This window comes from Ciconia boyciana, chromosome 2, assembly GCF_034638445.1.
Source record: "Ciconia boyciana chromosome 2, ASM3463844v1, whole genome shotgun sequence".
Lineage (NCBI taxonomy): Eukaryota > Metazoa > Chordata > Aves > Ciconiiformes > Ciconiidae > Ciconia > Ciconia boyciana.
In genome coordinates this window covers 130,003,708-130,029,307 of record NC_132935.1, presented here as the reverse complement: position 1 = coordinate 130,029,307, position 25,600 = coordinate 130,003,708, and the positions used below count along the sequence as shown (strand labels likewise).

General features: G+C 43.3%; 1 protein-coding gene across 1 annotated transcript; it reads left to right on the top strand.

Annotated features, from left to right (window-relative positions):
• The first annotated feature begins 224 nt into the window (after positions 1–224).
• On the top strand, positions 225–1,848 carry PRR15 (proline rich 15). Its single transcript, XM_072851451.1, has 2 exons — positions 225–256; positions 805–1,848. The coding sequence occupies exon 2, from the start codon at positions 814–816 to the stop codon at positions 1,183–1,185; it is 372 nt and encodes a 123-aa protein (XP_072707552.1). The 5' UTR covers positions 225–256; positions 805–813; the 3' UTR covers positions 1,186–1,848.
• The last annotated feature ends 23,752 nt before the right edge of the window (positions 1,849–25,600 follow it).

Genomic DNA, 25,600 nt, shown 5'->3' with positions numbered 1-25,600 from the left:
GCGGGAGCCGCCCCGGCCCCGGGGCCGGCCGGGCCGCCGCCCCGCCCACGGGGGCGAGCCGCGGGGCTGGCCGCCACCTGCCGCCGCGCCGCACAGCCGCCCGGCCGCCGCTCCCCGCCGCCCGTCGGCCTCTTCCCTCCCTCCCTCCTTCCTTGCCGCGGCGATGGAGCCGTAGGGGCGGGCGGAGAGAGGAGCGGCCGCGCTTCCCCGTGGGAGAAGGAGAGCGCTCCGGCGGCGGGCGGGCGGGCGCCCGCAGGTCAGTGTCGCCTCCCGCACCTGTTGCGCCGGGAGCCGGCGCGGGGAGGGAAGGAGGGAGGGAGCGGCGCCCCATCGGACAAGCCCCCAGGAGGCAGGCGGGCTCCCGGCCCCGTCCCGCGGGGAGGCAGCAGCCCCAAGGTACCGGGCCCCGGGGTCCGCTTCTGGGGGCTGGGGGGGGCGAGTGCAGGGAGCGCGTCCCGCGGCGCAGCGCCGGGGCTTTTTGCACCTTTAACCCTGTCAGCCGCGCGCGGGAAGGCGGGGTGACGCTTCGGAGCCGCCACCGGGGCTGAGCCGGGGCAGAGCGCGAAATCCTGCCCCGGCGCCCACCCGGCTGCCTGTGCAAGACCTGTCCCTCCCTGCCCGGCAGCTCCCGGGGTGAAGGGCGGACCTCCCCGAGAAGCGCTGCCCGCGTTGGGTGCCTGCCCGCCTCCCCTGTGCTGGGGAAGAAGGGTCCCCGGCGCGGGCCCGAGCGGCGGAGCGGCCCCCGCGGGCGGCGTGGCGGCGTGCCCGGCTGCCAGCCCGCCCTCGCTCTCTCCCCACCCGCAGGAGCCCGAGATGGCGGACAGCGCCGCGGCCACCGCCGCCCCCCGCGCCGGCGTGAAGGGCAGCTCGGCGGGGCCCTGGTGGAAGTCGCTGACCAGCAAGAAGAACAAGGAAGCGACGGCCGCCCCGCCGCCCGCCGCCGCCGCCGCCGCCAGCGAGGCCCCCGCCGCCCCCCCCAGCCCCGGCGGCCGGGAGGAGCAGCCGCCCCCCTTCGGCAGCGGCGAGGCCGCGGGGGCGGGCGGGGGCAACCGCCGGAGCCTCCGCGTCTCCCACTCGGGCCGCTTCAAGGAGAGGCGGAAGGTGCGCACCTCGCTGCTGGCCGACAGCCCCGAGGTCTTCGACGGCGGCCGTCCGCGGGGCCATGCCGCCCAAGGGGGCAAGTAGCCCAGGAGGGCTTCGCCCCCGGAGCCGCAGCCCTGTAAGGAGCCGCCACTGGACGGGTGGCCGGAGCACCGGCAGGACAGGTCGCCGGAGCCTGCGGCTGCCCCACAGCTGGGATTGGCCTCGCTTGGCCCCGTGGGCGACACGGAGGTGCGTGGCAGCAGCCCCCCCAGCCCTGACCAGACGCTGCGGGGAGCCCAGCACCTCCGCCGGACGAGTGAATCACATGCTGTGTTCCTTGAACACCGCCAAGACCAAACCCCCAGATGATGGGACGATGTGATTGTCGTAACAGAATAACACCAATAAACACCCCACTCCCTGTACTGTGGTGAGCAGACTCAAAGGTGCTATCCCAGCGCTGACGCTGGGGTCTCTGTACCTTCCCCCAGCTCTTGCCGGGAGCCAACGCGCTGACTTCTCAGGCCTGTGACCAGCTCCTCTCAGCTCTGCGGCCAAGGAGGCGCTTCGCTGCTGTCATCTCACGTGCTGCCTTATCAAAAGAAGCGGGGAATGAAGTGCTCTTATCTAATTTCAGGGCCGAGGACCTCCGGCGGTGCCGTATGTGCTCCTGCCCTGCCGTTAGCAGGCACGCCGTGAACCCATCCTCCTTCCCCTGCGGGGGTCAAAAGAGAGGTATCGTGAGGGGCAGGCGCTTGCGTTTGCCCGTGCCCCACATCACATCGCATTTAAATATGCAAAAGGCAGCATTGTGCTGGTCTTCTCCCTCTTCTTACTGTGTAATGATAAGCAGGTGTTTCAGAGGCTGGTCTCCTGTAGTTCTGTTACAGAGGGAGGCTGGTTGTTGTCTAGCAATTCATGCTGTTTACCCAGGGAACACATGATTTTTGCATAAGTGGTGATAACTGGCATAATGAAGCTCCGATGAAGAAATTGTGTGATAAAATGTAAATACTCTTTTGGGAGACAAGTCCAGCCCTGGAGAGCACAGGCAGGCTTGCAGTCCTCATGTGGAAATAGGCTTGGGCACCACTGGAAATGTTCTTGACGGTTTACCGTGTCCGAGGCTTGTGAAGCAAGGTTAAAGATTCCCGGGTTTTCTTTTGATAGCAAGATAATGTGCTTTAACTTGGGCAGCTATCTGCTCCCTCTAGTAGCTCCTGGATTTTTGGACAAAGTAAACTATAAGCCAGATATGTACTGCTGTTGTGCCTTACAGAGGAAACTCCGCTAAAAACACTTGGCAATTACACATTTCTTGATAGTAGGTGATGTAGCAACAACTGATTTATTTATTTTAAATGCATTCGCAGTATACTTTATATTGTTAAAATGGTTTTAGATTTTTTCTGAATGTGAGATAAGATATTACATAGTGGCAGGGACTGAAAATTATTTCCTAGCAGTCAAGTATTATGCAGTTATGATTTTGTTTGGTTGTAACTAATGATTTAAGGTCAATTAAAAATAAAAAGGGACCTGAAAGGAAACAAGAGCTGAGTTCCAGGTGAAAATATGGATTAAAGCAGTCATTGACAGTGACTGAAATGATGCAGTAGATGCTGGGCAAGTGCCCCACGGTTCAATGTGTGTAATAATGTATACTGAACTTTGAAAGCTCCTGTGTGATAATCTCAGACAACCTAGCTGGCTTAGGTACTTATTGGTCCTTCACTCAGCTGCTCCTTCAGACTCTGAAACCCAAGGATAAAGGGACTGTAACATCAAATCTATTTCCATAAAAGCTTTTTTCCACCCAATGTGCAGATGTATGCTTTTTTTATTTCATATAGTAAAACTACAAAGTACTGGTTTTGGACTGCTTTTTTTATGTTCCTGACTACGTGCTGACCAAGCAAAGAGCTGGGGGGTTGTGGGGGGAGCTCTTAAAAGTTTCTCCTTGGAGATGCTTTTCTTATGTGGAGCCTCTTCACTCAAGTGGCATCTGAAATCCTTCTGTTGAGAAGAGGCAATTGGAGCAAACCCAGCCTCAGATGAAGGGGTGTGAGAGAGAAGGAGGAAGGTTTAAAAGCTGGGAATGGAGAGACGGATGAAGAAGAACCGTACTTCAGCTACAGTTAGCCCAGGGCAGGGGGAAAGGAGGCAGAAAGGGGTGGCTTTGCTGCCAGGGTTGCCATACTACCTTTGGAAGCCAACATGTTCCTATTTATCACAGGCAAAAAAAAAATCTGCCAGTATTTATGTATTCTAGGGCCCAAAGAAACTTTTTTGTATGTGTGTGTCCAAAATGGAAGAACAAGTAAGCAGATACTGCACTGGTGCATTTGTTACTCCTACGTCTGGTTTAGTGTGAGCTCTGCGAGGGTCAGGTCCTCAGAACTATCCAGAGGCCCGAGTATGCACACTAGTGTTTTATACATCTCAGGCAGATGCTTTTCTGCATTTTTAATCCTTACGCTGTGGTGAAAATAGAGTTTCCTCTCTTCTGTACCTCCGAGCTACCTCTTTCTACAGTGAACCTCTATTTGCTCTTTGGAAATGTCTCAGGTTTATTAGCTGCAAGTCTTTACCTAGGCATAAGATACCTAACAATTTGGATTTTATTTGAGAAGAAGTCTGGTATGCTGTTCAGATGGCTGCTGTTAAGATTTCAATATCAATACTTGTTAATATGTGACTAAATATTAGCCATGTCTTAATCCTTGTGTATGGTACTTTCAGCTTGGAAATTTGGTCAGAATACAAAGTCAATAAAAGCATATAAAATGACTCGCTTGCAGCCATCCTCCATCTTTATCCTGACCTTGAGCTGTGGGAAGGAGATGTAATTCTATCTTCCTGCTCAGTCAAATCCTTGCTTCAATGAATTTGATAGCAGCCACTGAAAAACTAGATCCATGAGAAAATGGTCTGGCTGCTTCGGCTCACTTTCCCCACCCTCTGTGCCAGGGCCACGCAGCAATATCTTTAGGTTAGTGCTGACCTGTGTACCACAGCGAGGAGTGAGAAGCCCCGTTGGCCATAACCAACTTGTAGTGCAGAAATAGCCCTCTTGTTTCTCAGTCTGAGCATCAGATAAAGCTTTAAGTAATCTATACACATGTAAATGAATTAAGCTGATACAGAAAAGGACAGCTTTTTATGGAGCATCTGAATTACTTTTTTTGACCCCTGAAGTGGAGAAAGTTCGACCTTTCTTTTGTGTTGGAGAAGACTTGCTCAGTTATAACAATAGTGCATTTCTGTGCATTGAATTATTAAAAGGTGCTTGGCATTCTTAATATAGATATTTTCCTCATCTCCTTTATAAAGATCATGCATCAGAAAGTAAGTTTAGGAAATAGGGTGGCTGAGAAAGTAGTTGCTGTTTGTTTTTAAAAGCAAGCACTGACATACTGACTAAATGGAAATAAGCAGATGAGGTTCAACCTCAGCTACGTCAGCTGTAGTGCAATTTTCTTAATATTATTCCAGATACTACTAAGGATTGCAGGTTTGGGGCAAAAAATAAGTATTTAGTAAATAGAGTGAACTTTTCAAATAAACTTGCAAAGTATATGCCTGCTCATTCCTGCTCTTGCCAAAACTAAAAATAAACCTCTGAGTAGCTGCCTGGTGAATCATTCCCTGCTATTGTAGGCTGGTCAGTCTGGACCTCAACAAAGATTATAGGGAGCACCTGCAGAAAATGATCCTAAATTGGAAACACTGGAATAAATGCCTTGAAAGCCTCAAGACTTTTAACCTTAGATGTTATGTCAGGGTATGACTTAAACTGAACTGAAAGAATGGAGAAAGGACTTTACTGTTTTGGGGAGGAGAGGGGTCTTCACTGTTTTTTTGGGGTTTGGGTTTTTTTTTTTTTAAGTTCTGTCTTCACTGTAGTGCAACCAATGATAATGTTATATTTGAAATATCAAGTCTCTTGTCCATTAACAAAATAACCTCATACAAGGGCTAAAATCTGAAGGACAGAACTCCCAGCCTTGGCCTGGCCAGCGCAGCTGGATGCTTCATGTTAAAGCCCATGTTTAATTTAGCTCATTCAAACATCTGATATCTAATTGGAAGAAAAGCTGTTGCAAGTGCAGGTACAAAACTGGAAGCTCAGTTTGCTGCCTTTTGGGATCCTATCTGCTAGGACAAAAGAATGAAACCCAAATGTGGTATTTTCTAAGATGTCTTTTAAAAGCTGGGGTGAGAGAGGATTGGTTATAGAATGATATTTGAGACCATATAATTACACCATTTTGAAAAACAAACCTTTCCCCTTCATCACTAATTTATTGTAAATAAGATGGGAGACCTGCTGGCTGTGATTTTTCATTTCAGAATAAAACAAAAGGGATGACGTTGCTCAATTTTATAGACACGAGAAGTACTGAAGTAGTTTCTCTTTATCTCTTTTATCCTTAATGACATATCTGAAATTCACAAATAGCTCTAAGAAACAATATTTGGATGTAGTCTTCAAGTAAAGCATATTGATTAGCAGCTGCAGCTTACGAATTTGATTTACTGCCCATTTTATCTACATAAAGCAATATAACATCAGATAATATGTATTTAGGGGATAGCAAACAGCTTTCCATGATAGCTGTAAGGCATGATTTTAAATGAAAAATTTACTCTGGTGAGTAATCCTCACCAGATCTAGGTGTCATATTTCATGTGAGTAAAAATTAGTTAGAATGTTTTTTGGGGGTATTATTAGTTACCAGCCTATGAGATGTTTTGGGATATGTGAAGTAGGCTTGATTCTCGGACGCAAGCCTTTATGTGCCATCAGTCTTCTGCTGCCTGTTTGCAACGCCTCAGGTCTTTCCCCAATCCAAAGTTACCATTTATCATGGTAGTTCTTTTACACTAAGGAGGGAAAAAGCATGATCCTCTGTGTTACTGAAAATAAGAACCATACCTATGTATGAAATGAAAAATTAGAGGTACTGTGCGTCCTTGAACTTTGGTGTCTCACTGCTTTTTTCTTTTCACTCCTGACTTCTGTCCATTTTGCTTTCCAGGTCTTTGTTTTACCCTCAGCCTGTAAATGTTTGAGCAGATAAGCTGTCCACTGATCTCACAAGAACTGCTCGGTGACAGGAGAGTGGGCAGCACTTCTGTGGCCGAGGGAAAGGAAAAGTTAGAATAAATCCATTTCTGCGTGTGCTTCTGGGCATGTTCCCGCTCGATTTTATGAACAGGAGCAGAACTGAGCCTTAGTCTTGGTTCTGGAAATACGACTACCTGAGAAACAGAAGGAGCCTCATAGTCTGCACATCCTTAGTTGTGTTTATCTTGGCATGTGCTTTCAGTGACAGAAGTTTCCAAAAATCAGAGTTGGTTTAGCTGTCCTGTTTAACATCATTGGGTTCAGGACTAGGAACATGGTGTAAACTTAAAAGAGAAATCCCGCCAACAGTACTTCCTAGAAATGCTGTAGCTCAGACCTCTGCGAGGAGGAGGAGGAGAAAAAACATATTTTCTGGCTTCTCTATTTTTGGGGTTCTTTTCTTGGCATACCAATGCTATAGCAATCTCCTTGCTGGACCCTAAAGCAGCAGGAGAAGTAGAATTTGTGAAATAGGCAGACATACAGAATATACAAGGACAGCATTTTGCAATGGCTTTCTCTTGAGGAAGAGACAAACCAACTATTCGACATTACACTGGGCATTTAAAGGTGGTTTAATTCTTCCTGCAAGGCCAGGAAGCTACGGTTTGTTCCTGGCTCAGTTCTCAACTGGCTAACAGTAGATATGAAAATGCCTCTAGGTAATATATTAGCTCTCACAGGTGTTAATTAACATCTGCTGAACTGCAGCTGAAATGGAAAACGGTGAGAAAGTGAGGAATCATATTAGAACAGCAAACGTTGCTGACCGTGATTGAAAGCAGCTTTGGAAAGCTGTGGTCCCATTTTAAGTGATCAGTTGAAGCACTTAAAATTATCTGTATTGTTATAGAAAGCTATTCTTCCTTAATTGGTACGTTTTTATTTTTCTGGTATAATAATTTACCTTACAGTTACCTTTTTAATGAGTAATCTTATTCACTATATATTACCTCTCTAGTTTTATTTATTGGTTTTCTCTTTTTTGTGCTGGAACAGAAATTTGGCTGGGCTTGTCCCCTGCAAAACATTTCCACAAAATTTGAAGATATTCCTATGACCTATGCCTACACCTAAACTCAAATTAATAACAATACCTTGCAGTTGTGGAGCGCTCTGGAGAAGTGAGCTCACCACTGAAGACTGACCCTTTCATCTTCCTGAAAAAAAGTGTGCATCATCCTTACTTTAAAGAAAGGAAATTGAGGATATAGGGCTAAAGCTCATAAGTACCTGAATGGAATGACACATCTAGTCTGAGACTAAAAATCAGGCTATGCCAAAACTGCCTAAGAAAACCAAGCTGTAATAAGTGGTGGCAAGAGGTTCAAATGGGCTTTCTAAAGTTTTAGATCCCTGAGAGGAACCTTTGGATATGTGGGAGTTTTAACATCACTTGAACTTACACGTCATTGCACAGCGACCTCCAGGACAGTTACTGATGCTGTGCATTGTAAACTATGGCTGCGACTTTAACGAGAACCACAGAGACAGGCAGAAGAGGAATTGCAGTTGTATTTGTGGCAGTGGCATCCCGCTTGTACACATAGGAAAAACAATTTAGTTATAACCTAAGATGTGTCTTTAAACTAGTGTAGTTGCGTGAATATGTATCTCCCCTGAATATGCAGCTGCAGATTTCCAGTGTGGTCAAAGGGTCATATTGACAAAAGCATTGGGGTGTCTGATTCCACTTGCTTCAATGGTGTCTCAGAACCTTTGTGGATCAGTAAAGCTTCAGTAAAACTCTTAGAAGAGGGAGCATAGTTACACAAAACTATCAAAATTGTGCTAAGATGAGCAAGTTAAAAAGGTAAATTTCTGGTTTATTTACCAAGGCAAATAGAGTTAACAATGCAAAAGAGCTGCCTAATAACACATGTATTTTTTATTCTGTATTTTCAGTTGTTTGTGCTGAAGCAGTATAGATCCTTTCTCCCCTCCTCCCTGGTATATTCTTGCTTTTCAGCTGCTATTTGATCTTTTCCAGTCTTGACTCGAAATTATTCCTTACAGAACCTCTCCGTGTAGCATTTCAGCAAAGCCATTGTTCTTTGTCCTCTGCCTGTAGATGAGCTTTTACTGCTAAACAGCTTCTTTATAAACCCCAGTGAAATCTTCTCACATGTTTTTTGTCTGTGTTGAGAACAAGACCAAAGGTTGAAGATAGTTTTAAATCCAGAGGTGTGCGGAGCCCCCCATCCCTCCCCGCGTTTCGGTGTTAGTTACTGCTTTGGCCTTTACTTGTGTTGCTTTGGCAGCCAGGGTGAGGCACACCCTCACCCAGCACAATACAAACCCATTTAATTAAGAGCTATTCAAGCTCTTTTTTTAAATGTTTGCTTCAACAAATGCCCATGTCAAGCAGCAGTCATACGACACCTTTCCAAACCCTGCAATCCAGAGCAGTAACCAGCAATAGAATTCTAACTCTCTTTTGGATCTGAACCGTCACCGTAAAGATTCACAGCTTGTTCCCGAGGCTGGGAAAGGTCACTTGCCAAGGCTTTGCTGGTCCCTTCTGGCATTTGCATGCTCTATAAAGGTTTCTAGAAGTGATACCAAAAAGCGTCTGCTATTTGGGGAGAGACAAAAATGGCAGTACAAATTGGGCTTCTTGAGATTGGGTACTTATGCATGTGAATGCCCAGTGAGCACCAGCAAATGGGGTATTTTCAGGACGTGTGTGACACCCAGCCTTTGGTATCGGTGCATAAGATGCCACCTGCCAGTATGTGTGAAGGATTTGCATTTAGGTGTGGACCTGTGCAAATCAACATAGGCTATTACACGCAGGGAGCATTTTGAAAATGTTGTCCTTCCCGTCTTGCTTGGGGATTGTAGCATCGGCTGGAGCGTCCCTGCGTGCCCCGGGTGACTCCTCAGTGGCACCGTACCCGAGAAGGCTCTGAGTCTACCACACCTCTCCTAGAGCACTTGGTAGTCCCTCGAGAGGAAACAGGGCTTGCTCAAGCAGCAAAATGGAAAGTAAAAGCTACTACTGGAGGAGTTAATGCCACAGGGATCCTGGAGGAGCACATCTTAATTACTCTTCTTTGCCAAATCAAAGCTACTTGTGCTTTGGCTTGTGGGAGCTGCCTTGCTGCTGCCTGTTGCTGTGACAGCTCCCCCACCTGCTTTCATCTGCCTTTAAGTAGTGCAGTAATACCATTTGGATATGTTTGACAGATCTGAGAAGGGGTGTGGTTCACTGAAGGCTTGACTAAAGAAAGAGCTTAGAGAAGAGCCATTTTTACGTGATAAAGCTAAATTTATGGGGAGGGATCCCCCTGTCTAAGGTCTGTATCTATTCACAAATACACCCATGAAATTCTTGTGAATGAGAGTCGCAGGATCTTATCCGAGGATGCAGCTGACTACAGGGGACTGATCTAGGTGTGCTTCCACTCCAGTAGGAAGTGGTGCATGCTCTGAGGGACCTTAAGCCTGAGACTCGTTATCCGTGCTAATGGATCAGACCCCCACGTGTAGGAAACATGCAGACTTTTCACTCGGTTTAAGAAAGGCACATTGACAGTCCTGTTTTATGCTGATGGCAATGTATCATCGCTGTGCCATTTTGATCAGTCTTGCTTGTGGTGTTTGCTCATCAGGCCAGCTAATTGCTCTCTGCTTTGGACAGCTGCTCTGTTACTCTGCACTGTTAATCTTCACTCTGAATCTGCCCAGAGGCTATTAAAAATATGCCTGAGGATGAAGATGCCTTGCTCTATCAGGTAGTTAGAGAAACCTGCCCATCCAACAGAGTGGGAATATTTGCAGCCTCAGGTAACTCTCCTGACGGAGGTAGGTTTGAGTTCCCTCAGGCATGAGGGAAACAAAATTGAGGTAGCCACCTTCCTTGGTAAGTGCTTTAAATGTCAGGCTACATATCTCAGTGCTGTTGATGGGGCTCAAAAACTATTAGGCAAATTGCAGTGAGAAAAGTCCATGGAGAGCTATTAACACAAAGATGGGGTTATAACCCTCCGATGGGAATTTCTCAAAGAGAAAGACTTGATCTCTTGTCAGAAGTGGGAGAGCATAGCAGAGGAATTATTCCATGTTCATCCTGTTCAGTAGATGAGGAAGGGGAATATTTGCTATCAATTACTGTCAGAGGGTACTGGACTAGACGGACATTTGGTTTGACCTGGTAAAAATCTGTCTCTCTTGTTATGAAAAAATAAAAGCAAGCCCTATGCATTTCTGTGGAAGAAATGGTGCTGGCACTTGAGCTCAAGGGGATCCTTGGCTCTGGAGCGTGCCTTGATGAAAGCATGTCCCAGCAGAAAGAAAGGACACAAAAACCTCACGCCTATCCCCAGGACTTTCCCCTGAGCCCAGCACCTGAGCTTTGAGGAGTCCCAGCCTGGAACAGAGTCCAAAAACCAAAGCTCCTTAGTGAACGTGGGCTGTGCTAGCAGGCCAAAAGTCATGCATTTTATTTGCGCCAGAGCAAGGACCCTTTACACAAAAGTACAGTAAGGTCTGCATTTGTCAGTGCTGATTTCTCAGTGGTTCAGACCTAGCAGGCACCTTTTGCAATGGCTACAACGAGCTATATCTTTGCTATATTTTATCTAAATGTGGCTGTACTTTTGCACAGCATGTACTCATTTCTAAGCAGATAATATTTGCTAAATGCTTTTGAATTCTTCTACATGGGAGCTGCATGAGCAGAAGGGACAGCTTTCTGCTCCTAGGGGTCAACAAGTACTTGACAAGGAATTCCTGTGCCTGCACTAGAACATGAAATATCTTTAAAATGCCTTGTCATGTCCAACATTTGAAAAAAACCCCAAACAAACCAACTCTAGGCACATGCAGGGTGACATGACACACTGGTTTTTATAGCAGTTAAACTGTCCAATGTTCAAACAATAAAATACTCACAATTACACAGCAATAGACAATGTCCTTCCTGCTGTAGGGAGGGGCTGATGTGCAAAGCTTTTCACCCACATCCTTTGGGAGGAACTCGCATCCTCAGCCTACTACCCAACAGAGACTCCCACGTCTGTCAGCTCCAGGGGCTTTCGTTTTGCAGTAGGTGACAGCTTTTACACTCCCATACTCTTTCTAGTGACTCTCCAGATTTTAAACTTCCCTAGCAGGGGAAGTATTTTTTATATGAGTTATTGTGTAACCGTAAGATGATCTGGAGTGCCCTGGTAAAAGTTTAATCTGAGAGAAGAGCGAGAACTTTACCTGTACAACTCCAGCTGTGTAAGGCTGACCATTGCATAGTCCCTTTTGTGTATACATAAAATTGCTTAGCACTGATAATTTCTTGAGCTGGCACATAGGAGCTCCTTATAATTTATGTTTTTCAGCAACAGCCTCAGTCTTATAGAGTCTTTTTACACCACTGTAATAAGCTCCAGGAAAAAAAATCACTAAAAATACTTCTTTTGTCATAGGTACTTCAGGATCTGTTTAAAAAAAGAAAAAAATTTCCGAGGTTTTTTTTTAAAGGGAACTACAAGTTCCTGTGGAGCAGGGGCTATTGCAAGTTGCATGACCACCTTCAGGCAAGGAGGCCAGACAACCAACTTCTAGTAACTACTGAGGTTTTAACCCATATGAATTGTGAATCCCAGGCTCAATCTACTGCTCACACAAGTTTTTTCTCACCCTCTTATCAGTTTGAAAACATGCAGTTTACAAGCTTTATTTGTTGGGCACTGACAACAGTTGCTGTTATATATTGTGATTCTCTGTCAGGAGTGATCCTGTTTGGAGGATTTAAGCTTTCCATAACACTTAAAGCTTTTGCTCTTTGATGCATCAGTCTTAACACTCACTTTGCCCTCCGAGGTTCTGAGAGGCATGCTGAAATTGCAGATTGGTACTTCAAGGGAAAATACAACCATGGGATTCCAAGAGGTTTTAATCAGGCTTTTAATTACGTTAAACATAAATATCCTAAAGCTTTATTCATTAGGAACAAGGGTATAAATGTTAATTTCTGTGTTTGCAGGCCTTCCTCTTGACACTAATGACCCAGCGAAGGACACAGCTTTCACAGGTTTTCTAAAGCTGTGTCCTATCCACAACTAATAATACACTGTAGGAATAGCTTAATTTAGCTTAAATTTAAGAGTACTGTGTATAACTAAATCAGGAGTAAGCCAGGCCTATGATTTTATTAGATTCCTTGGGGAGGGAAAGTTAATCTTATGTTCTTAACACTCATGCAAAAGTATGTCTGGCTGCTCAAGGCATTACAAGGGACAAACGGTTCGCTCTGCCAAAAGTGGCGAAGGGAGAGCTTTAAGAAATAGCACATAGGCTCCAGTTCAATATATCAGCCTTGTTTTGTCTTGGGCCTGGAGCAATATCAGTGGGCACCAAAATAGTTTTTAATCTCTGCTCTGTCGCCTTCCCTAGTAACTTCATTCACATCTTGTGGTTGCTGCTGTCCTGTGCTCAGCTGTATGTAGCTGCTAAGGCGTAGGTGAAAGGTCCTTCACTCTCATGCTTTCCAAATTCTGAATTTTCTACGTAAGGCTTTTTAATTTCCCATCTTCATATGTGAGAGGAGTTGACTCTTTCTCATGCTAAGTAGCTCTGCTTTTTGCTGGCTTAGAAAACCTGATAAATGGATGTCCCCCACACTGCCAGCTCCACCGAAAGCGATGGTGTGCTGCACGCGACCAATACCCCATCAAGGGTCTGCTTCTGAAAATGTCCCAGAAGGCACCTGGAAGGGGGAGCCACAAGTCTGCAAGGAGGAGTCCTTCTCTCCCTCACCCAGAGCATAAGGAATAGGGTTCATTCTTTGTGCATTTGCCATGACTGCTGCAAATGCTGTTGGGTTTGAACTGTAAATTGTGCCTGGGCTGAAAGGTTGAAGGAGTAGGAAGACCAGCAGCTGAGGAGTAGAACATGATGTGCTCTCTGCTGGTTACAGATGCAGGAAGGTAACTTGCCAGAAAGGAACAAGGCATGACGGTATGTCCTCAGGAGTGACGTCCATTATAAAACAGGTTTGGATGTAAATATTTATGCTTGTTGCATGCTCTTTGATGGGCAAGCAGCCTGATTTTGTATGGCCAGAGAAAACAGCCCAATAATGAACTGGGGGAAGGGTTGACACTCATTCTGTGTTTTATTGTTATTCGCATTATGAGCATGACTGAATGCCTATTAACAAATCCTATATTGGCATTTTAAGTAGTAATGTACTAAAGTTGATCCTGGTCTGTGGCTGGTAGATGAAAGGACATTTAATTTCCCAATTGAGAAAAACTGCTAAGGACAGAAAAGCTTTCTTATTGGACTGTTGATATCTGATATTCAGTAGAGTATACCAACAGTTCCTGCTGGCCTCAGACACAGTAGAACAACTCTGAGGTTTTTCTGCTTTTATTCTCCAAGTTTTATATGCAGAAAAAATCTAGATTTCCTGCTACTTCTGGAAAACAAATAATTACTGGTATATACGCTGAAAGCTTTATTGTGTTTTTCAGACTATGGCATTACTGGACCATAGGACTATATGGCCAAACCAATGCTTTAAGTTGAGGGTGCAGCAATGACCATATATATTTTTAAATGATACATATTTGATTGTAGGATCCAGAGCCATTATGTTTAAAGAAAGACATTTCCTTTTAATTCTGAGTGTGAAGACTGAGGCTGTGAATGTATAAAGGGCATGGGATTAAAAAGTTTTGTCTTCCACAGCAACCAGATCTGAACGGAATGATTCCCTTGTTACTTGGGAAATAAATTATTAAATTATTAAATTATTAAATCAATAATAGTTTAAAAGAAAAAAAAACATCCAAAGGGTAATAAACGGTCAATTTTCTGAGTGCAGGAAGCGGCTCATGATGAAAAGGCAAGAGGAGGGCGAGGTGAGAAGGCTGTTGATTATTCAGAAGAGTCAGAGTTTAAACTACGATCTCAAGACTTGGCAAATAAAATGACAGATGAAAGTCAAAGTCAGTACAGTAATGGATCCAGGGAAAACAATCCTTACTATACACTTACAATGGTAAACTCTCCAGAAGTTACTACTGTTCGGTAAAGAGAGCCTGAAACTTGTGTTGGCTATTTCAGAAAAAATGCCAGCTCAGTACTCCATGGTAGTCCAGAAAGGTAAATAAAATGTTAAGATTTATCAGTAAAGGAACAGAGAGCAAAACTGAAAACAGCAAGCTCATGATGTGGCCACAGTTTGACTGTTGAAGGCAGTTCTGGTCCTTATTTCAGGCAAAATATGGTAGGGCTAGAAAAGGTAAAGAGAAAGGTAAAAAGATGATCACAGGTTCAGAAAGGTTTTTATTCAAGATGAGTTTAGACAGATTTGCTTGGAAAAGGTGCAGTAGAGGAAAGACATAACACAGCTATACAAAATCATGAACAGCAAAGAAAGGTGAGCAGGACACCATGATTTTCTTCTATGCAAAAGCTCAAGAAAGCTGGTTTAAAGCAATCTGGAAGTATTCTTCACAGCCAATGAATTAACCTGTGGAACTCTTTGCCATAGGGTGTTGCGGAGACAAAAAGTTTAAGTAGGTTGAAAAAAGTGAAATGAATAAATTTGCAGATGAAAAAAATCCATCAAAACCTATTAAATACAAAGATATGGATTAAACCTCTGCCTCAGGTAGTCCCCAACTAGACTGTTAGGGTCTGTGAGGATATACTGCAGGAAGTATAATTGTGCACTCGCTTTATTCTTACACTCTCTCCCTAAACATCTGCTACTGACTGCTGGCAGAGCCCGGCTACCGGCCTGGACGGACCTTTGCTCAGATCCAGTATGATTGCACTTGGGCACCATAAATCTGACTGTTTGACAGGCAAATACACTGAAATGAAGTTTATGCATCAGACAGATAGTGCTGGAAGATACGCACTATCTTATGGGAGTCCCATAAAAAGTATACAAGTGAGCTATCATTCTCTTGCAAATTTATTGCAGGGAGCTATTATAAAATGACATGATGTGCTCATTAGCTATGCTCTATGAGACTATCGGTAGTAACTTAGTACTGTTATATTGACGCAGATATTATTTTCATAACACAGGTCATGGCAGAATCTTGGTGCCAGAACTTATGATAGTTTAAAAGGTTATTTCTCTTTTAAATTCAAATGGTTGCTTTGAGATCAAGGTCTTGTATCAATTGGTCTGGTTTACCAATAAATTAATATACACCATCTTAAAAATTAGAGTATGCCTAAACTGAGGGTCTGAGATGCATTAGAGTTCACAGTTTTACATGAATCTCTGAAAGTAAAACATAACTTCAAAGAGCTAAGGCTTTACAAAATATTGCAAACTCAAACGAATTAATATTCTGAACCCGTGTGTTAGAGAGGGCTGAGAAAAGGATTTTTTTTTCCCATGGTTATAGAGACACCCAGACTACACAGTGGTTTATCTTTAATAGCGATCAACCACATTTTCCCATTCATGTAGCACCATTCATTATCTGAAGAACTTGAAGTGCTTTACAAACATGAATTAGCTAAGGGCTGTGAAGTAGGCAGACACTAGAGTAACCTCTTTTTTAGAATGAGAAGATTTCACTGCAGAAAATTCACATGGTTTAAGAAATTTCCCCTGGCAAAAGGTACCGAAAAAAGCGAATTTTGTCAAGACAGCTTTCTCTTATATCCATGTCTCTGCTGTGTTATATTTTGACATTGCGCTTTGAATTAAGAAAAGACCAAATATTTACTAAATAAGGGATATCTGATGGTCCAGTAGACTACTGTATTTTGTTGGAAAAGACACCTTTTTGTAGGTGTGGTTGAGTTCAGCTGAACTTCACTGTTTACAATCCTGTTCCTGTTGGCAAACTCCACTTTTGCCATTGAATTTCCAATGAACTCATGACCCACGGCAGTACCACCTTCTGAAATCGCTGGTTTAGAAATCACTCCTTTCTCTGGTATATTCCCTGTGGGTTAAGTTCTCATACTTGCAATAGCAAAGCCACTATTCACTGATCAACTTACATTCCCTTTTTGAAAGGGAAGAGAGAGTATGGCATTTTGGGGAAGCTGGAAGCTGGCAATTCAGGTGGAGCAAAGCTGGTGTCCGCTGCTGCCCTTTGCTCTGAGCTACTGAAAATGGATGTTTTGGTTCACCTAGAGGATCAGTAACTGGAGATGTTTTAGCAAACAGGCTTTGGGGTTGGAGACAATGAATCACTCCACTTTCAACAAAAAACCCACAAAACCAAACAAAATAACCCCCATGATGAAACTTTCCGTGGAAGCCGTCTGTGCCCCTGTGAAATGGATTGTGAATGTGAACAGTGAATGTAAAGGAAGGGCAAGGAGGGAACACTGGAGGAGAGCATGGAGGTAGGGGTAGTCCTGGTCAGCCATATAACTTGACTTACAATCTGCTGAGTTTTGCAAAGTGGGTGGGAAACATGGCTTCCCAGTAAATGGATGGGATATTTCCAAGGGAAATTAAAAGGCAGGTGAAAAAAATCCTGGAACTTAACACTGCCAGGCACAGAGCTGGCAGGGCTGGCTGAAATGCTAAATTCTGCCTCTCTTTTGGCAGTTCTGGTTTTCAGGAAAAGCTGAGCTCCTCCTTGAAAATTCAGTCCCTTTAAATTACTTTTCAAGTTGAGTACCCAAATCATGAATCACTGCTTCTTGCATTAGCTATTGATCAACTCATGTTCGTATATCTGTTTAAATGCCTTGGTGTTTTCTGTGGTATATTTTCCACAAAGTACCAAGATATGTTTCAATGTCTTCTATTTTAAATGAAGGACATTTCAATGAAGAAAAGCAACAGAAAAAAGGATCTCTCGGAGCGCAACAGAACAAAGTGTGAACGTATCCCTCTTTAAAATCCTTTTCCTTTCATGGTGGGACTGCTTTATGCTCTCTGTAAAATGAAACATGGAATTACTCATGTGAGTAGGCAAAACATTCAGAAATTAATCACAGTATTTTCAAGGAGTTACAAACAGCACCCTTTTAGGATTAAAAATCTTTCATAAATAACAAGTGACCACTTAGCTTAAAACCTTTCACATAATCCAGAGGCCAAGGGCTGCTTCACAATTGAGCTTTACAGAATTCTTACATAATTTTAAAAAATTTTTATTAAGTTTTAGACATGCAACCTCTGCTGCCTTCCAGTGGGAAAAGGAGCGTGAAATTCCCCTAGCCATTCTTGAGATTTCCTTTCTAGGTTCCTAACCCCTCCAGCTGACCTCAGATGAAGCAGCCTGCTGATTGTAAGGAACTGAAGGAAGACAGGCTGGAGGATAGTCCTTGGTTTAGAGGGAAATCACCATTCAGAAGCATGGAAATATTGCTGTTAGGAAGAACTTTGCTTTAGTATGGAACTTACCAGGAAAGTACTGCAAGGACTGCATACAAATGACAGGCAGCAGTAGCAGAACAACCAGGGCAGGGAGAATTGCTGCAGTCTGGATGAACTGCATCACAGAAGTAACTCAATGAAAGTGAAGAATGACAGTAATTTACCGAAGAGTCTATATCCTTAATGAGCATAAAATCCCTATAATTTTACTGACAATGCATTTGATGTACTGTTCTCCAGTTTATTGCAGAAACAGCAGGAAGTCTCTTTGAAAGCAAAACAACAACAACAAAAACCTATAGAAAATTAATGATTATGTCTTATGTGTCCAGGCCTCTGAGTCCTTTTCTTCCTGAAGTTGCATTCTGACCCCTGTGACCAGGATACTTGGAGTCCCTTAAACCCTGTGTCTCATTTTTTACCCACCAACAATGCCATTAAACTGTTGCAGAAAAGGCGTGGAATCAAGAGTAGCGTGGCCTGGGAAGCAATACTTCAAGTCTGTTCTCTACTGATGAGATTGCAATTGCAGCATGCATCCAGGTTTGAATCCTTCACGCATTAAGAAGGAGGGAAAGTAAGTAAAGAGAGTCTACGGGATGTGCTTAATATGCATGAGCAGAAGCTTAGAAAGCATGATATATGAGGACAGACCAAAGAAGTTAGAGTTTTTTAATCTAGAAAGGAAAAGAAAGACCAGGAAACATAATGGGCTCGAAACACCTATAAAATTGCTACAAGAAAGAATAATCTGCTTCCCGTGTCCTTGGTAGCTAATGCAAGGAGTAATAGGTCTTGACTACAAAAAGGGAGCTTTAGATTTGACATTTGAAAAAGCAAAGCTTGGAAGGCTTGCCTTCGCCAGACATGGCTTTAAGATAAGGGCCTCTCTGAAATATAGCTGACACTGCCTTGGGGCAGGAGGCTGGAGCCAGGGATCTTTTCAGATTCCTTCCAGCCTTCCAAGCAGTTGGTCGTAAAGGGAGAAATAATGGCTGGCTGTCTCTGCTGGCTGCTTTATGGACACAGGAGGAGCAGTCCCACTGAGGAAAGAAATTTATACTAAGCTGATCTTGCTGAAAACATTTGGTCCTGGGAAACATGCTGAATGATTGCAATCCCTGAATGGACCTAGGATAATTTTGACACCAGCAAAGACCGCAACCACCTTCACAACACCTGGCATGTACTACAAGAAGGTAGAGTGATACAAAGAAAAGCCTCTTACTGGGGATGATCTAGCATCTTTCTCAGCAATAAGATTTGTAAGGTGTTGTAGATGCCAAAACTCAGCCCTTTCCAGAATGACTCTGAGGATTGCAGCCATCTGGCCTTGGGGAAGCTGAAGCCATAAATGACTTCTGCAAAGTGCATGTTAAAAGGAATGACTAGCTCTGATAAAGAAGCAATAGATAAAAGCTCCATAAGAACTGGTGAGTGCAGGTGTTTCCAGGATCCAGAGCAAACCAGTGTGGGAGGATTCTAAATTTCATGCTAGCACATGTGCTTTAGTCTCCCAGCACTTCTCACAATGTGCCCACAAACATTTACCTTTTTCAGCCTGAGCTGAAGCCAATCATTTCCTAACCAAGAAAAAATGCTGTTCAGATAGTTTGGTCTGCAGCTAGAGAACCCTAAAACAGGCAGGAATCAACATGAGGGAATGCCTCGGCTCAGCCCCTTGCAGCAGTCCCTGGATGTTTCCTTTACACAGCGGGCAACACAGTGCCCACCCTGAGCTGCACAAATCTGAGAAGACAGCAAATATCCACATTCAGATCTGTCAGCAGCAAGCACAGCCTTGGAGCAGTAAATCTGCCAACTCAGATTAGGGATTAGCAATAAAAATTAAATTATTAAATAACAGCGAAAGGTTTTGGCTGAGAAGTTTTAGAGCATGGAGCAAGGACTGGCATTTGCTGGCCACCTATTCGGTTCAGCAGGAGGTTCATCTGTTCAGCTAATGTGGCTGGGTCTCCTGACAGCAAGATGAGGAGATGCTCTCACTGCTTACTTGTAAACAGGTTTCACAGCCTTCTCATTTTTTTGTGGGAAAAGGAGAACAGGTTAAAAATTGTCTGGGTAAACCTGTGTCCTGTCCAAATACCAGCATCTTCAAATAAGACTTCAAAAAATGAGGGAGAGGAGTTGGTTGCAGTATTAGTGACAGTCCAAGAGCAAGCCAAAACTGACAAGTGGGAGGGAGACTGCAGAAGAGCATGTCCCTGAAGCAGGGAGATCTAGGTGCCGATGGGTGCTTCTTTGGGAGCACAAACTCTGCAAGAAGAGCCTGCTCCCAGCTGCCCTGCTGTTGCGGATGTGGAGCTGGCCTAGCTTTCCTTCTAGACAGAAGGATTTAGGCCCTGTCCTGGTGCTCGCTGAGCTGTACCCCTGCCTCACTCCCCTCTGTCTCTATACAGGACAATGGAGATGGGAACCTGGGAGTCTTCCAACAGCGTTTAGATTTCAGTTTTAAACACTGGATGGAGAAATTGCAAGAAAATAAATATTTGATCCTTAAATACCTTGACTATAAAGTACAGCCTATAAGGTACACAAACCGTTATGTGCAGAAATATTCACGGAAAGACACTAGTTTTTTATTAAGAGTCAAAAGAATACAAAAAAAGGTACATATTTTTAATAGTTACAATTTGACAGGTCCAAAATCTCACTGTCAGTGGGAAATTATCATGGTTGTGTTGCCAGTAAAATCTCACATGAATTGGCTCTTATTTTCATGTCATTTGACATTTTTTATCAGTGACATGGAAGAAAAAATAATTCCTAGTCTTAACGATTACTGAAAGCTTGAGCTGATGCAAAGACTGGACGTAGTGGGTAAAAACCAAAGAAGATGTGTCATGGATAGAGACTGATCTGGGTCTTCTGGTCACATCAAACAAGGTGTACAAACAAAAATTAATTCTTACAGAGATTGTAGGGCAACCAGACCATAAAGAGCAAGCCCTCTTTGCAAGCTTCCAGTGGCCAAAATATCTACTGTGTAAGCAGATGTGTAAGCAGAATGGTGAGAATGTGTGGGGAAGGCATATTGCCTCCATCATTCCACTGGTGTAGCCACTTCTAAAAGAACATCTAGTTCATTTATCTGGGAATGATTAGAGAGAAGACTGATCATACAAGATCATACAAGAATGATTAAAGCACTGGAAAATATACCTCATAGTGTAAGACATGAGGAGTTCAATCTATTTAGCTTAACAAAGGAGCCACAGCATGACAAAACTTTGATCTCAGGCTCCTTGATCTAGCAGACGAAGATATAACAAGATCTGGGACAGGATGGCAGCAAACCAAAACTATAAATAAGATGTAATTTTTTATAAAATCGGTGCAATTTTAAGCTAGTAATAGAATTATTTATAGAAAAGAGGCTCTAGTTCAAGCAAGAAATTGTTCATGAAAACCTCCTAATTCATGGTATATATGAAGTCAGATTCAATAACCAAAATAATCCCTCAAGCCAGATAATCTATGGGTTACTAAGAAAATTTCCCATGACTACTACATTATTATTTCATTATATGTTACAAGCATGTCAAGAGACTCTCAATAAAATCCACATATCTTTGTAGTCAATATGACACAGCTATGTCTCAGAGAGAGAGTCTCTGCCTCAAAGGGGTTCTAAAAGAAATTATTTTATGCCCTATTTTGCAGATTAAGTAATTTGACCAAAATCAGACAGGAAGCTTGTGGCAGAAAATGGATTTGAATCTACATAGTCCTTAGTGCTATCTTAACCAAAATGCCATCTACACCTCACTGAGACATCTGCCAACATTGTGCTTACAGAGTGAGTGCCCTTCTTAAGATCTTTGCAGTGCCCATGTGCTGGTGGCTCACCCCTTGTGCTGCAAAATAGTGACGGAGGAGTGCAGAAGGAAAGGGATGAGGAATACTGGCATGTGTGCACAATTCATGGGGATGGCATTTCGACTGTTGCTGATGGGACAATACTGATCAGATTGCTGGATCAGTGTTCCTTCTTGTTATTAGAGCCTGCAGAGGACAATAAAATAAGACTCACATATGGTGAATTAGCTATTAACCTGCCAATGCCAGATACAGAGATACAGAGTGCGGTGCATGGGAAAGGCAGGTCCATGCTCCTGATGTGCACAAAGATGAGAACACTTTCAGGATTTTTACTGCTCTGAAAGCATCTGAAATGCAGCCCAGCAGCTACGTCTCAGCTCACTATAGCCACAACCGCACTTTGCTACTGGGAAGCCATTGCATCAGACTGACTCTACCTAGGCTTTGGATGTACACTGCAGGGTACCCTATGGTCCTAGTCCCATTACCTCCCCCAGCTCTCTCTTGTGTGCGCTGTTCCCTGTGCATTGACAGCGATGCAAGGGGATGGGGTCAGGGGGGCTTGGTACACAGCAAGGGCTTGCACCAGCTTGCCCCCAGCCCAGCACATCCAATGCATTCCTAAGGCACGGCCTTTGCAAGTGTCTTTAAGCCATCCTGAGATTATAACTGCTCCAGGTCTGTCCTGTGCGTGTCGACAGCCTGGCAGATAGCAGCCCTGAACAAGGCAGGCAGGCAGCAATACAGTGATGGGAAGGATTTTTCATGGAAAACTGAGCATTCTTCAAGAGCTGAAGGGAACTGGTTTTTGTTGACAGATATTCCTAAAAATATTGCATCTCTTTAGGTTTAAATTTATTCTCTGTCTTCCTTCTTCTCCTCATTTACAGAAGAAGATGAAATGATTCTTCTCTGCCGTTGTTTTCATTTTCTTTTTTCATCCTGCATTTTCAGACTGCATTCCTAATGAAGCACAACATTTTGAGAGGGGTGTTTCTGGATGGGGAAGGAAGCAAAAGAACAGGAGCTTCACTTGAAAAATAGAGGCCCATTGTCAGAGAGCTCTTGTACAGCTGGTATTGGAATGTATATATATCCTTTGGGGACATTAAGTCTGTAGGAAAGAATCACCCAGACTTGGTGGCTATGCCTTTGGTGGAGACATCCGTATACTTCATGGCTATGTGTCGTGCGGAGTGGGGTAGAGAAGCCTTTCTGTGTCTAGTGCCTCCAAACATGCATGTGAACATAGAGACACATGCACACTCAGACACACTATGCTTTTCCCTGCGTCCTAAAGAGTCGGCTGGTGCTTTCAAGTGTTTATGTAACACCCTCATTGCTAGTTAATGCATTGGAAATGCTGAACAGCAATTAAATGGCAATTAGTAAGCTGAATGCTTTATTGTGGTCATAATTCCTTTCCATTTTGCTCAGTGAAGGCAAGAATGTCTTGGCCGCAAGCCAAGTGATTGCTCAGAAGGGTGATTATGCATTTCCATGGCATCCAGAGGGTTAAGTTTCCTGATGAAATCCAAAAGCCAGCAAGGAAGAAGTAAGTCTGTGAGATGCGTGGCAGGAGTGACTACTATCGTAATAACATTATACATGGACAAACACTTTGGAAACAGTTCTCCAGTAGAGGAGCCACACTCCTCCAGTCTTGTAGCTAAGCTAGGGTTCCCTTCTATGATATTGCTTTTTTATTGTTTCATACTTTGAACACTGCCTTATGAAATCCAAAAATTATGGCACTTATTTTCTTATCTCATTCGGATAAGCAACAGATGAAAGATTGTGGAGATCCAAAGACCCTTGTCCATTTGGTCCTGTTGACGTCTTCAGCATGTTCTGTGACTGCAAGAAGGCATATCACAAGCTGTTCAGCTGTAACTAAGCTGACTAAATGAAAATAAAAGAGCTAAGGGTAGCTGGGTGTGGTGCCAACCTTTGCCCATGTGCTTTTGTTTGCAGTTGGCAGAGTCCAGGCTCAACTTACTCATCTTATTCACTGAAAACCATATCGCTATATTTAATTGTTGTCAAAAGGAAATGGGCATGTCTTGTGGCTCCTGACTGGGTTGGGAAAAGGTAGTGATCACCTTATATTAAATCTAAATTTTTTGTTGCAGGACTGTGGTGCCATCCAGGCCAAATGTGGAGCTTGTTATCGCTGGAGTTTTTAAACAGTTGTTAAAAACTTTAACGTAAATATAGCTGTATATAAAATACTTCTTCAATCATATTTCAACATTAATCAGAATTATCCTTAAACTACAAGTACGTTTTCAAATAGATGCAGTACAATAGCGCACACATCTATGAGGTATCACTTTTGTAAACCTTCTCAAACCTGGGAGATTTCTTGTCTAGGGATGCAAGACTGGCTGCTAGTTTTGTATCTAACCTATACCTAACTCTCATTTGAAAAACTTGCCAGTTCAACTAGTTAAGAGAACTTGGAGTATTCAGGAATGCTTCTATACAGACAGTGGCATTTTAAGACTACGTGATAAACCCATTTAGAAATTCTGTCTGTAGACAATACATACACTCACTATACTGAAAACCCTAATGGCTAGGTTTCTCGAAAAAGTTTCTCTATTTTTGTCTGTATTGTTGCTCACATTGCCTCCTCCACTTTCGTATCTGAGGGCATGACAAAGGAATGAGTGTATCTGCAGAACTGCATTTGGTACGCCATCATTGAAGGTAAAGCCTTCCTGGTGGCTTCCTAATCTGGACAATACTCAAAGAATGAGAAGAAATGTATTTTAAGCAGCTACTCCACTCTGACTGTTGAATGTAGAGAAGGATGGTAAATAACAAGCACAGCAGCATTACATGTCCTGAAAGTATGGTAAAAATCAGAAGGGCTTGACTTCAGGAAGCAGCACTGTTTTGTGAGAGAATGGTCACAGTTCACTCCAGTATTATAAAATTTGCAAAATTCTATAAAAGGAAAGACACATTCAAAGATAGATTAGGTAATGTGACATTGCACTCCTAGAAAGCTTGATTTCATTTAGGTGTGTCTAAATCTTTATTATTCTTATACTAAATACGTGTACATTTGGGACTTGCTGATATGACAAAGTCCCTTCAGGGTGCAAGCAGAAAAGTTTTGCTTATGTGTAAATGTGTCCGGATCAACAAAATCCCAGACAGTGACTGAAAAGCAACTACAATTAGCTTCAAAATGCATGTCAGTCAGAGAGGATTTACACCTAAAACATTTCTCCAAAGCTGTGAGTTACATCTGGCTGTGTAGAAAGCCCTTTGCTTCTTCTGTGAAGTCATAATAAACTGCAGCATTTGAATACTTCAGCACAGGTGACATTATAAAATGATGCTATTGTTTTCAATGTAGCCAGATCTGCTGGGATGTCTTGTGCTTAGAAAGCAGACTTTTGGATATTGTTTTCCTTTAGACTGACTTTACCGCTGCTATTCAGAACTATTAAAGTATTATCTCTGAGTTTTCCTTTAGTTATACCGAAATTAAAAGATCGGGCAAGATACTTTTAGCGTTCATAATTTTTAAGAGATCGCCCCCCAGTGGTAAAAGAGAATTAATACCATTTTTCAGCTCCTGTAGGCAGAAGCAGTGTCTATAGTAATGCTTAGAAATGATGGCGCAGATCAAAATATCGCCATAATAACAGATGCAAAGCAAATACTAAGGATCATGCAATCAAATGAATTTTTTATTTTAGGGGGGATTAATCAAGGAGGTAAACCATTTGAAGTGTAGATGACATAGCTTTCACTATCATGCTCTGCTGTAAAAGAAACAGCCCTAAGTAGGTAACTTATTATTTGAACTATTGACATTGGTTATTATGAAGACAAGAACCACCTGGACTGTACAACTCTGACTTATCACCATTCAGAAAACTCAATAGAAATGATTGCATTAACATGTCTACTTCTTTAGCTGGCTGGGTTTCAAGTAGCTAAGTCTCTTAAAAATTAGTGTGCTATTATTTAGTTACAATTTTTCTGGACTAATAAATGTTACTTGTAAGCTGTATGATTGCAGTGGAAACAGGATTACTCATGGTCCTGGACAACCAGTTGGACATGAGCCAGCAGTGTGCCCTTGCAGCAAAAGAGTCCAACAGTATCCTGGGCTGGGCCATCTCACATATGAGGAAAGGCTGAGAGAGAGGAGACTGTTCAGCCCGGAGAACAGAAGGCTGAGGGGGGTTTCTCATCAATGTGTA